The following is a 13,237-nucleotide window of genomic DNA, read 5'->3' as shown; positions in this document are numbered from 1 at the left end:
CCATTTCATCACACAGAATATTAAGAAAATGTGTACTTGAGGGTTGAAGTTTAATAAAATCCACCGTTTTTATTGCTGCATCTCCTAGAGATCCCTGTGAATCATTGATTATGGCGAAGGAGTGCACGGTAGCTCGTCTGCATTCACACAAGCCATTTCATCACTGTTCCTGCATCCTCCAGCCCCGCAGGTGTGACTGGGGAGGCCTGGGGAAGGCAAGGCCACTGGACAGGTCCTTCAGTGATGTGCCCTTTGGCCACTTAGAATGCACTGGAGTGACCATTCAAAGCTAAGGAACCAGCAGTTTCAGTAGTGAAAAGGAGTCTGGCTGTGAACCAGTCCTTATAAGTTTGAAGCTCCCTTTTCTGTTTGGAGCAGATGGCTCCTCCCATGGGGCTTTTGGTTATGCATGACCACTGCCGGATGTCACAGAGAGGTTTCAGAGGGCCTCAGTCACTGCAGCTACTTCAAACTTTCTGAACCAACGCAGTTCGCAACTGCTTAAACGCCTAATACTTTAAAGTTATACACACTTTAACCAACAGACGCAAAGCGATGTGTTTACTTCATCCCACTTTCCAGAAAATACACTTTTATAACCAGTTGAACTTGTTACTTAAAAATTCAAGTTATATTTTTTCCAACACACAATTCAAGCCATTATTTTATGATAGTTTGTTTACATTACCAATCCTACTAATGATTTTTAAAATCATTGCTGGCGGTAAGTTTCCTTTCATAAATGCACCAGCCCAGCGAGAGACTTTCAAGGCACGGCTAGTATATTCAGCTTTTCCACTATTGAAATGACCATTTCCATTTATTCTGACTCCAGTATTGTAAGATAGTATATAGATTGAAGTTGAGAATTCTTTATTTTTGAGGAAAAAATTAAAAGTGCGATTACTTCGCACTCCAGTCCTTAGTAAAGTGTGCCACCGAAACGCACTGATGTTTTCCTGGTTTTGCTTGTGCTCAGAGGTAATTTGAAAGGTGACGTTGCCCATCCCTAGCAGTGTGGTTTGTTTGCAGGGTAGGCATGAGTTTCTAGACTGTTCCATACTCAGCCCTGTACACACAAGCCTATTTTATCGTAACTTTGTTTGAAGATGGGCTATGTCTAATATAGTGGAAATTCATCCATTCAGTATTAAGTACAGACGAAACACATTTCAAAGCCACATATAAAAGTCTTTTTAATTATCCATTTTTTAAGGTTTTTCATATGACTGCTTTCCTCCTTTCATGTGAATTGCTGAAAATCCTTTCTAGTTCATTAAATCACTAAAATTCTCTACTGGTGTTATAAATAAATACGCCAGACCCTGAAATGAGACTAGTTGATAAAGGCAGCTTTGTCCTGGTAACTGAGCCTTGCTCTTCATTAATCCACACTTCTGAGTATGTGACTGTCTGTGTTACATGAAGTTTTAGACTTCTAATTAAGCAAAGCCTTGCTCTGAGTACATGTGGAGACTTGCTCTAAGTCGAGCTTTAGTATTTTCAGTTGCACTAGCTGCAAGATGAATGTGATGTGATAAAACCGCATTTGTGCTTAGACATGTTCAGGAGAGCCTCCGGGCACATTTAACAGCTGTCTGGGTTCTCTACCACTGTACCTTGTGTAAGCCTGCATCTCAGACAGCTGGAAACCTCACAGCCCTGGGTCTCAGACCATTTAGCAGAGGACCAGTTGCACTCCAAATGGACTTGGAAGTGTTGAGGTTGATCCTTCCTGTTATGTAATGATTGAAAGCCAGGTGTGATGCTCTTATCTCTTGTTGGGAGGTCTAGAGATGCTGCTCAGAGAACTCATCTAATCAGACCACCTAAGCCCAGATGGGATGTGAGAGAGTGCGGCACCGACACCGAGAGTCTGGAAGCACCGGGAAGTCCTCCCTGTTGAGGTGTCTGGACTGCATTATGAAGGGTGGATAGACTCTGACAGGTGGGTTGCAGGGAAGAAAGGGTAGTGAGGATGCCGGGAAGCAGTGGGTTCATTTGCAGTTGGGGAATAGTCTTGTTCGGAAGGTAGGGGAATGAAGAGGACAAGTCGCAGCTCGGAGGCAGATCATGGAGATGCAGAATGCACTGTAAGCCATGTGGCTTCCTCTCTCTGAGAAAGGTGAGGCAGGATTTCTTCTCTTTCCTTATGGGTAGGTGCGTGGTCTGCAGTCCTGGCATGCCGATGCAGCAGGAGACACCATCCTCGTTTCACGTGGAGCCTCTTACCGAAGAGCAGCACAGAGTGGATGGTTACGACTTGGCCACCCGCCACTTAAAATATCCCTTTTAATTTCCTTTTTATGCCATATTTTAAATGTTGTAAGAGAGCGTTAACATTAAACAAATACTGACGCCAGCCAGGTCTCCTGTACTGAACTGTCAGTGGATCATGGCATCCCTGCAGCTGGCTAGTAAGACAGGTATGCAGAGACCTGACTCGTGTAAGCTTTGATCACCATTCTCAGAGACCGTCAGCCCTTCCATGGTTTGGTTCCAGTAGTCATCACTACCATGGGTCTTGTATGAGTCCATGCAGTTCTTGACTGTGGTAAATGACTGCTTCTCTGTGTAATAAAAATAAATAAATAAATAAATAAATAAATAAATAAATAAATAAATAAATAAATAAATAAATAAATAAGTAAGTAAATAAGTAAATAAATAAATAAATAAATAAATAAAGTAGTAACAATTGAATTGTCACTTTTTGAAAATAAATTTTGACTTGAATACTTTGATTCTGCTCATTATAGTTAAGATACACACAATAATGTTGTCGGCCAGAGGTTCTTGTCTTGTCACAGAAAGAATTCAGAAACGAGACATGGAGGTCAAGAAAGCAAAGCAAGGAGTTGTTAAGGGATAGATAGTACGCTCTTGAGGAAAGAGCGGGTAGACCCAGGTGAGTAGCTGCCCCGAGTTTCCTTGGCAAGCTGGTTATATGGCTGTGATTGGGCAGAATAGTCATTGGCGAGGAGGGGTTTGGGGTCATCTTTCCTGATCTTCATCGCAGCCCCACCTTCCCAGGTGGGGAGGAGGGATTTTTTTTGTCCTTATTTAGTCTTGATTGGGAAGTTGGATGAGGTCATAATGAACAAAGGTTACAGTCTGATGGGGGGTGGTATCATAAGCAAAAGGTTACATTTGGACAGAGGTCATAATGATCAAAAGGTTACATTCAGATAGTGGAGATTCCTGTCTTGTCCCACCCTTTTGCCTCCAGGACACTTATCAACCCAGAAGGTATGATTTTTATCAGTCCAGAGGATCCTGTTTTTCTTGGTCTGTCCAAGGACCCCCGTGGTTCACAAGATGTCTGGTTTTCTACCATTTGGCCCATGTCCCCCTTTCTCTGCTCATATTTAGCTACCTGCTTGCTCTAACATAAATACTGTCTGCCTATTGTTATATGATGCAGAGATTGAGGAAACCCAAAATTAAAAAACAAAGTTCTATGAATAGTCATGACTTTCTAAGTGAGACTTCTTTGAGCATTATTTTATGAGCAATTAAATTATTTTATTCTATAACTCTGGGCAGTTCAAGTACTGACCTACTTATATAGTAGCCCTTAATTTAAGAAAAAACTTGCTGAATATATTATTAGAATTGAATTTTTTGGGGGAATACCTTGTTTTCTTAGTTCTGACACATACAATGAAAGTGTATAGAACCGCCTCAACTTTTTGCTCTGATTATGACAGCATGAGAGATCGAAGCAAAAGAGAGAACTTTATCAGTGCCAAGTAATTATTTCTGCAGCAAATGGTGGCCGTCTCTGAATGCGACTTGGTTTTGATATAGTTAAGGCTATGCCAACATTACAGTACAATGTGCCTTTATATTGTGTCCTTCACAACAGTCATGGGGAATTGAAGACTTTAAAGCTGATTAAAAGTAGCATAAAACATATTTTTTTATTTGGACTTTGAACAGATTTTACTTTGAGTTTTTGCCAGAAGCTGGTTTCCATAATAACTCTCTGTCACAGGCTTCTAATTCTACTTGGATGTTTTGTTAGAAGATATTTTTGTGACTCAGCTTAGAAATGTGTGTGCCTTTTTCATTTTCATTTGTTGGTCTCCACTCCAGAAAAGGTATGTAGAAACTCGGGCGTGAAGATGCCTTGTGACTTCAGACGTGTCGGTGTTTTCCCACGGCGCAGTTTCTCCCAGCATAGCAGAGCTCTTATTTTTAGATCTTGTGTTTTTTGCTTGAAATAAGTATATTTCACTCTAGTCACATACATTGTAAAAATGAAAGAAGGCGTTCCATTAAATAGTAACTAATTGAAGTCTTTGTGGATATGGGTGTTATGATGGTCAAAACACAGAATTGACAACTGGTCTTTTCTCTGTGTTTTTGCTAAAATAGGAATGGAAGGTTGCTTTTTGTTGTTGTTGTTTGTTTTTTCCTGGCATTTACCAACACTATCCTGTTCATTTTGCAGTGATAAAAATTTTTAGTCTAAGATAGTTTGTATCATCCCTTCAGGTGTTTTAGGGGGAGGTAGGAAGCTGAGGGAAAGGAGAGCAGTGATCGTTTCTAAGCTCCCTTGAGTGACTTATGTTTGGGAATCTCATTTTACCTCGCAGGGCTTTTTCACTGATTTGTGAACGTTGGGAAAATTCGTTTGTGATACCCTGTTAATAATCAAGACTGATTGCGGAATATCTGATGATTTGAAGGTTGTCTGGATTTTTTCTTCCTGTTCCATGTGCTCGTTGGAAAAGGGTGACTTCACCACATAGAGGAAGACATTCTTTGGTTAAGTACATAAGCGAAGAGGGCCTTTGGATTAATGTCCCCTGTTGGGTCACAAGAGCCCCCCTTCAGGCCTTCTCAGAAAGGACCTCCTGAGCCCTCATTTTACTTTTCTTTGAATTAATTGTTTTCAGGTACCTAGGAGAAAGCCATATATCTAATGGGATCATTGTAATATGATGATATTTCTTCCTCTTAAGACTAACATTTTAGAATAGATTCTATTTGTTTAAAAATTATTAATAATTTCAAAGGAGTCATTTAGCTCCAGGTTTAACCAATGTATAACATCATTGTAAGTTAATAAATTTTTGATTGATGGATAAAATATCTTTAGCAAATATTACCCAGAGAGATCGTAGCCTTCTTTTAATTACACGTACATGGATAGCTGTGTGCCATGGGAAAATATTAGAAACACATTGTATTAATGCTGGAACTCTTACCAGTCCTGGCAATGGAAATTCTCATTTTGGAATTTCCATCTAGACTTTCTACCATATCATCGGTTGTCATAGCAGCAGTCTCAATTGAGAATTGTGATTATATACTTATCAGATGATTTCTTGATGAAAGCTCAATTTTTCTAATGTAGTTCAGCCAGAATTCTGAGCTGTCACCTTGCGTGGTTAGGGGAATAATTAACCAACCTAAAGAAGAGAGTCCTTTTTTCCTGCTGAATTACATATATATATATATATATATATATATATATATATATATATTTACCTTATTTCACAGGCTGTAAGGTGTCATCAGTTGTAAGACATGCCTTTATTTTATGTACCAACAGGAAAGTGGGGAGCCTAATAATTATACTCACAAAACGCCATTAATTATAAGTTACAACCCAATTTCAGAGACGTTAAAATGTGGAGGGGAGAAAAAAGGAATCCTACAATCAATAAAATATGCCATGTATGTATACTCATAAGTTTAAGTTAGATATTGGCCATAATCATAGTATTAAAATATAAGGGAAACTATATTAAATAAATCATTGTTTCTGCCAAACATTATACAGATTATTTAACCCTAGAAATCTAGAATTGGGAAAGGTAAGAGAGATTATGTGGTCAATATGAGGAAACTTAACATGAGATCATGCAGAGTATATGGAAATTAGCAATTGATTTCCTTGTTTACCAAAGTATCTTAAACTTTACAAAGAATTCATAGTAGTATTCTTTTAAATACCTATCTTTAGAGTATCTCCTATGATATATCCTATATGTTCTTTTTCAAGATCACTTCATTTAACATATGATAGAAAATAATTTAGCATTTATATGAGTTTAATACTCCAAACAAGTTACAGACACAGCTATAATCATCAAATGTCATGTTAAATACTATATGAAGTTTTAAAAGAATCATTGTTTCTGCCTTCAGAGAATTGTCGATTCTACCTTTGGACATTTCTTCCAAATTTAAAGTACAGTTTAAGGTCAACTGGAACTTTGTGTGGGGAAGAGGAAACGACTTTCACCCGTGAGCCCCATCCTTCGGCCAGCACTGAGGCTTGCCTTGTCCATTGTTCATCTTAGCTATCATCACCCTTGATGCTAGAATTCAAACTGAGTCCTTGAGAGGCCAAATCGAGCTGCTAGTGTAGACATCGCTGGGTGGCTCTCTCAGGAGGTGGGTACAGCAGGGCATCTGCCAGCAGATGGTCTCCAGGTCCAGTGGACACCCTGCCTGGGGTGCCGGTTCCAGGTGCACATTTCAGGCATTGACCTGATCACAACGCACACATCTTATTGAACCTCACCTGCAAAATCTGAGCAAGATCCACAGCAACCTGGGACCTGCTTGGTGGGGCTGGAGCACGCCTGCAGAGTGATGAAATACCAGTAGCCCTGAAGCCTGGAAGATTACAAGGCAGGGAGCCAGATTAATCTTTGGGTTTTTGTGTTTTGGAAAACTGTATCACAAATGTTTCCTGCTTTCAGTACATTTGTTACTAATGGTGGAAGTTTCCCTTTCCAGAGTGTTTTCAACTTTTTATCAAAGTGCTTTCACAAACATGTGATCTTGCCTTCACAATAAACCTGAAAGCGATGAGCTGGGTAGAATCACCCCATTTGGCAGACAAGGAGAATGAGGCTAATGGTGTCTAAGTGACTAACCTTAAGGCCACTTGTTATTGGCTCTTACTTTCTTCACTATACCATACTGCCAGTGCTTGACTCCATCTTTATTTCCAAATTCAGCGTGCATGTAGTCTGTTTTCCAGCAGCTGCTGCTATCCTTAGGGACGGCCAACATTTTGTCACTTATCTCTTTTACCTCCCAGATCACAAGCGTAACTTTTGCTCAGTATCAAAGAGAAAGATAAGCAAAACCAAAACACTGTTCCATCATAATTTATCAGGTTACATATCTCTCCTCTGTTAGGCTCTGGAAGTGACTCTCATTTCTTCAGTCTACCCTTCCTTGTTTAAACCTCAGTTACCCTCACCTCTGTAGCTGTTTAGGTGTCTTGTAGTAAACCAAATACAAGTCCAGACCGGGAGTGCAGGGTTAGAGCAGGTTAAGCAAGAGTTGCCAGCTCTCTTAGTTGTTGGCATAGGATCTGTTGGTGTTAACCAGGAGTGGCCGGTTCTCTGACTCTCATTTTACCTGGAGAGCCTCTTCTGTTCTTGAGCAGCTAGCTTCCTCCCCGCCGCTGCGCTCCTGGGTTCCTTCCTGGTACAGTTCCTCTGTTTCCTTCCAGAAAGTGTCTCTCTGGCATTCTTCTAGCAGTTGCCCCTTGCAGGGTTCGTGGTTTTCACGTCTGTAAATTTGCACATGTATTTTTCTTTTAAAGTAGATTAGAAGTATGAAGATAAAGCATTACATCAGGATGTGGAGTAATTACTCTGGGTGAAAATTAGAGTGGAACAGACACAGTTCAGCCAGCAGTCAGGAAATCTGCATTTTAGTCCAGAGATTGCCCAAACCCAACTGAGGACTTTCTCTAATCCTGTAGTTTTCTGGACCCCTAGTTGCCTTATCTGTAGGACATAGTTGCATTAAATGATTTCTACAGTCTCTTTTAGTTCTAAACTTCACTCAAGACCCCCAAACTGAATGAACAAGATTCTACTAGATAAAAGCAGGGTGTCTGGCAAACCTTCCAGTGGTGAAGAGGATGATCTAAGTAGTGAGCTTAAATTCTGTTTATAATTTTGTTGTTATTGGTAATTGAATGGAAGTAGATAAAGGTGATTGAACTTTCTGGCAATTATAAAATTACCTGAAATCCACTATTATTAGCTGACTTTTTAAGCTTCGTTCCTAAGCTTGCTCACTATTGCATGCCTAACACCTAATACACTGTGTGATCAGCCTGTTGTGTTTTGAGAATACTTTCATAAGACTGATAGGTTTTTTGACTTAACCTATTGTTCATTTTATTAGGGCAGATTAACCATGTCTCATAATAGCTTTAAAATTCAAGATATGTAGGAACAAGTGATATCTAGACAGAAAGAAATTTTAGAGGTGAAATTTGACAGTAGATACTGTGCTGGTGTCCTTTATTCTTCAACCCCATTGGTGATGTTTCTGGGTTACAGATTCAGTAGATAGGGTTCCAACTGTTTATATTTAATTTCAAGATGGAGGAAGAAGCTATAATTTGTGTTTAATGAAATAAACTATAGAAATGAAAGCAGAAAATAAAATAATGCGATGAATATTCTGAATATTCAAATTCATCTTTGATTTCTATAACATATGTAATTGTATTCTGGGTCATGGATTACTCTGAAAGACAGATGACAGCTATGGGTTCTTTTTCCAGAAAAATAAATGCAAACTCGCAGTTTTGCGTGTTATTTGAAGGGTTTCATGGGCTCCATTAAGTCGATGCAGCCTTGCCTTCTGCCTCATCTAGTGGCCTCTAGTCCAGATTCTTGATAGAAAAGAACCCTGGAATGTTAAACCTTAAAAGTCCCTAGAAGTAATCTAGGCCAGTGTTATTTAAACCGTGGTCATGAAATCAATTGGATGTATCAAAGCCAACATAGAAAAGAGTAAAACAGAAAGTATCAGAGTGTGTCATAACATGCTAAGCGCAAGTTTTGTTTTGTGACCTGTCTCCCCATTTGTTTGTGTGTGTTAGTACTGAGTCTGAATACATAATGCATTTCTTACCGTGGACTCACGGATTGCGGGTAAAGTTCGAGAAACACTCATCAATTCTAGATGAACATCTTCATTCTGTAGGAGCTTTAAAGGCTAAATGATTTGTTCAGACACCCGCCCCCGCAACACACACTCTTTAGTTTGTAGTGGCTGAGCCAGGACTGAACCAAATTACTTGATTGCTAATTGTGCTCTACCACACTGCTAATTTTTTGAAATAGAATTGTGAAGTAGATTATTTAGAAATATTAAGTGATTCACCTGTTTCACATTTGGCATTTTTTAATCCTGTGTTTTTCCTACTGATTTTCTCTCTCATTGCCCTTTAAAATAATCTGGGCTTGAGCTTCTTTCCCAGAGAATTGAAAAATATTAGGGGGGGTTGCTTATCATTTGGCTGTCTACACACCGAAGTCATAGAATTTTGAGTTAGGGGCTAATCAGAATTTCAGAACAAGGCATGAATGTTGCTAAGTTTTATGCCCAAACCAAATTAACTTATTTTGAATTATTTGTCTGTTCGCTTGATAATTGAATGTAAAACATGCCTCTAGATGTTGATACTGGCTTATTAGGAAGACCTGGTAACATTCCCTTAGTCATCTGTGTGAGGTTTTCCCAAATTTAACCTTCGTACAGATTGCTCTGAAGGTTTTGTTAAAATGCAGATTCTGATCCAGAATCTGGCTGAGACCCGGGGTTGCTAACAGGCTCCCAGGAGAGGCTGCTGTGCTGCTTGGACGACACTTGCAGCAGCAGGGACCTTGTATTAACTGCCTTATTATCATGACAAGACACGGTAGCCATAGTACGGTTTTCATTGTCTTGATTTTATTAACGTTTTCCTGCCTTTCCACTTTGGCTACAAAAATTAAAATGGCATTCTTATTTCTTAACAAACTGGATTACTTTTTGTACTTAAGAACGTATCTTTAAAACAGCTGTGCTCATGAGTCCCCACACCTGTGAATGAGAACGAGGCCCCTCTTTGCAGCGTTGCTCTATGTGATTTCTACTTAGCACCACTTTGTTTAGCCAGTATTTCCAAGTCTTTCCACAAAATTTAATTTTCTAAATAATTGAAACATTTACTTTCATAAAGAACTTTTTAAAAATATTATGTCATTTTCTTAAACGATTACATGCACTTTTCCCCTCATTTTAGTGGTGTAAGAGCAGTGTTTTGGTGAAGGGTGTTGAACTATATGCAAAATGAGTAAAACCCACAAAACCTTCTAAGTTCTTGTCTGCTTATTATGTTTTTTCTGTTTTGTCTGTCCAGCTGCTGGTATGTCTGTCTCAAAACCCTTCATTTCCCTTCCATTCTAGTTGATTACTTCTGACCTGGAAAGCCAGATGCTAGGTTTGCTAGAAATATGCAGGGGGTTAATCCCAGTCAAAAGACCCCCTGTCCTGGGGCCTTTCCTAAGAGCGTGGTAGTCAAGAAGTTCAGCTGCCCTTGAGCACTAGGGAAATCCTTTGGTCTTAACCATATTCTGAATAGTTAGCTCTAAAAGGGACTCACTTGTTCTTCATGCCTTTCTCCATGTGCTTCTCTCTGTCTCTCTCTCTCTCTCTCTCTCTCTCTCTCTCTCTCTCTCTCTCTCTCCCTCTCTCCCTCTCTCTCTCTCACACACACACACACACACACACACACACACTTTGTGGTAGAATGTGTTTGAAATATGTCTGTGTGTATTAGCCCTGTGACTGGGAATACGTAAGCGGCACGTCAGGGTCTGTATGAGATGGGGATGAACGTTCTGTGCTAAAGACCATGGTTCTCTTTGCACTCAGTCTGTCTTGCAGTGGCTTCATAGACAGTTTTAAGAATAATAACGGTGACAACAAAGAGGATATTCCTTGGTTCAGTTTGGTGATTCAGGGTCCCAGGAATTTAAAGTCTGACTTCAGTTGTGTTGTCTTTAGTAGGTGGTTGGTTGTAAAAACAGTCGAAGGTCCCATTTGTTGGATCCTCTCTCAGGAACGCAACATTCAGATGGGTGTTGTGCAGGGGGAGCAGGGCTGTGGTCGTGGAGGTGTGTCGGACGGGGGCACGTGGCTGCTGCCCTTCAAACCAGCGAGAGTCCCCCAGTACTCGCGGTGTGGCTACATTCCCTCACTGGTCCCTCTAGAGATGAGTACGCAATGTGTGGTACCTACAACAAGTGTCCCAGTTTCTTCTTACTCAACAAAGCTACAAATTGTTGGAGGATTCACATCTATGAAAAACACATAGTAGTTAGTATTGTTCAGATTCAAAGCAGAGAGAACCTGTTTGTGTCTTAGCGAGGCAGCATCAGAAAATGTGTTATTTTAGACAGCCTTATTGGTTTTTATGTTAGAATTTGTGGATTATATTGTTTAAAATTCTGACAAGACTGAATGTAACCATAACATTTGGGTTGGATTTTGAAGCCTTGAACCAGGGCCCCCATCTGACGTATTTTCAGTGAATTATAACCTTTAAACACTGATTAACAGACTTGTCTCATTTGAATCTTTTTTTTACATCCAGAATATGTCTTACATTTCAGCGCAGCTAAGCCTACTGATATCATTTTAGTCTAATTAACAGTATTTTGCAATCTGGGACGCCTGTCAAAGATTATTACAGGAGCTAGAAAACACTGGGAGGTAGAACGAACACATGACCTCATCTCTTATTTTGCGCTCGACTATAACTTGCATTCAAAGAGATTAAAAAAGGAAAAAGAAAAATAGCATTCCTTCCCATTAAGCTCTAATAAATATGATTAATATGGTTTTGCTATTAATAATCCTAGACTTCTAACTGGTAGAATGGAGGATTTTGTTTGAGGTACTAGAAACTAAATGCTGCCAGGATAAAGATTTGACTAGAAACAGAGTAGATACCAGTCTCTACCCTTTGTTAACTGATCCTTTTTGTTTAACTGAGGGAGTAAAAATGCACATCTCCTGAAGAGAAATCTGTGGGCATAAACTCTTCCTGTTTTTAAATATATTTCATAGCTTGTTTATCTTATTTAAATGTAGCCAAGAGAATGCAACTGCTGTTCCTTTAATATCAGAACTATGCACGTTACAATAGGTGTCACTGTTTTGCTTGGTCCAATCATGATTGGTGACTTCAGCTATTGGCTCCGAGCACTGGCTGTCTGACTCCATCTGCAGGGCTGTAATACCTACTCTCCTCCGATCCATTCACCACACAACTTCAGCCGGCTGAGCAGACTCACGGGCTCCAGCACATCTTGCTAACCTAATTCAGAAAACAAGTGCCACGGCTCTCTGCCTGTCATCTTCGCTCACTGTAGCGTTTTCAGGTGATCTTGGAAACTGGGTTATTTTTATGAGCAAATAAGAGAAACAGGAATCATGATGGGGATGTATTTAACAGACCCGGTGCTGGATAAAACTTAAAGCCAGTTTCTAATTTCAACATAGTAAAAAGGTCACCTTGCCTGGCTGAGGAAAGAAGCAGAGCATCGGCTGGTCGGTTTCTGTCCACATCTTAGCGCGTGCTGGCCTCTTTCCCTTGAAGCTCGTGCCGATTTGGGATACCTAGCTATAAACAGAGACCTACTGTCCTCATGGTAGATGACAAGGAAAAGAACATGAAATGTCTCACCTTCTTCTTGATGCTTCCAGAGACGGTAAAGAACAGGTCCAAGAAGAGCTCAAAGAAAACAAACCCCAGCAGCAGCAGCAGCAGCAGCGGCAGCAGCAGCGGCAGCAGCAGCAGCAGCAGCAAGTTGCCCCCGGTTTGCTATGAAATAATCACCTTGAAGACTAAAAAGAAGAAGAAGATGGCTGCTGACATATTCCCCCGTAAAAAACCAGCCACCTCCGGCAGCACCACGGTCCAGCAGTACCACCAGCAGAACCTCAGCAACAACAACCTTATTCCGGCCCCGAACTGGCAGGGTCTTTATCCCACCATCAGAGAGAGGTGAGTGCCGGGCCAGCATGCTTACTTTAAAAGTTCTCCTGTGTTGAAGTTTCTGCTTTTGCACAACCTGTGCTGTATTTTAACTTAAATCTGCGCTTCCTCTTTTCCCAGAAGCTTTATTGGTAATGGAAAACTGCCTTGTATCTTTCCCAAAACAGCACAGCTGTTTTCCTCTTAGATAAAAATGTTTTTGTAAGCTGCAGCATTCAAGTGACAGGGCTGTGTCTGTGGGTTGTAGAAGACAGAAACCTTTTATTTGTCCCTGGTCTAAAGAAAAGTTTGGGGAACTCTCTCTCCCTTTAGCTTGAGTCACTGCGCATGTGTCTGCGGTGATCACAAGCACAGGTGTGTAGTGGGAACCTCTGTCTGTAGCTTGACCCTGAAGTTAGTAAACTGTTGCTT

General features: G+C 40.3%; 1 protein-coding gene across 4 annotated transcripts in view; it reads left to right on the top strand.

Annotated features, from left to right (window-relative positions):
* The window catches only part of BTBD3 (BTB domain containing 3), a 30,708-nt gene that overhangs the window by 9,367 nt on the left and 8,104 nt on the right, over positions 1–13,237 (top strand). Inside the window, exons 1-3 of one of the 4 annotated variants that reach the window (XM_074346920.1) lie at positions 1,789–1,948; positions 2,161–12,209; positions 12,535–12,835. In XM_074346920.1, coding sequence (XP_074203021.1) covers positions 12,693–12,835 — 143 coding nt within the window. In that variant the 5' untranslated portion in view covers positions 1,789–1,948; positions 2,161–12,209; positions 12,535–12,692. Of the gene's footprint in view, positions 1–1,788; positions 1,949–2,160; positions 12,836–13,237 lie in introns of those variants that run through there. The other 3 variants (XM_074346918.1, XM_074346921.1, XM_074346919.1) reach the window with 3 other exon arrangements.

Source organism: Camelus bactrianus, chromosome 19, assembly GCF_048773025.1.
Source record: "Camelus bactrianus isolate YW-2024 breed Bactrian camel chromosome 19, ASM4877302v1, whole genome shotgun sequence".
NCBI classification, from domain to species: domain Eukaryota; kingdom Metazoa; phylum Chordata; class Mammalia; order Artiodactyla; family Camelidae; genus Camelus; species Camelus bactrianus.
This window is presented reverse-complemented; position numbering and strand designations above follow the sequence as displayed.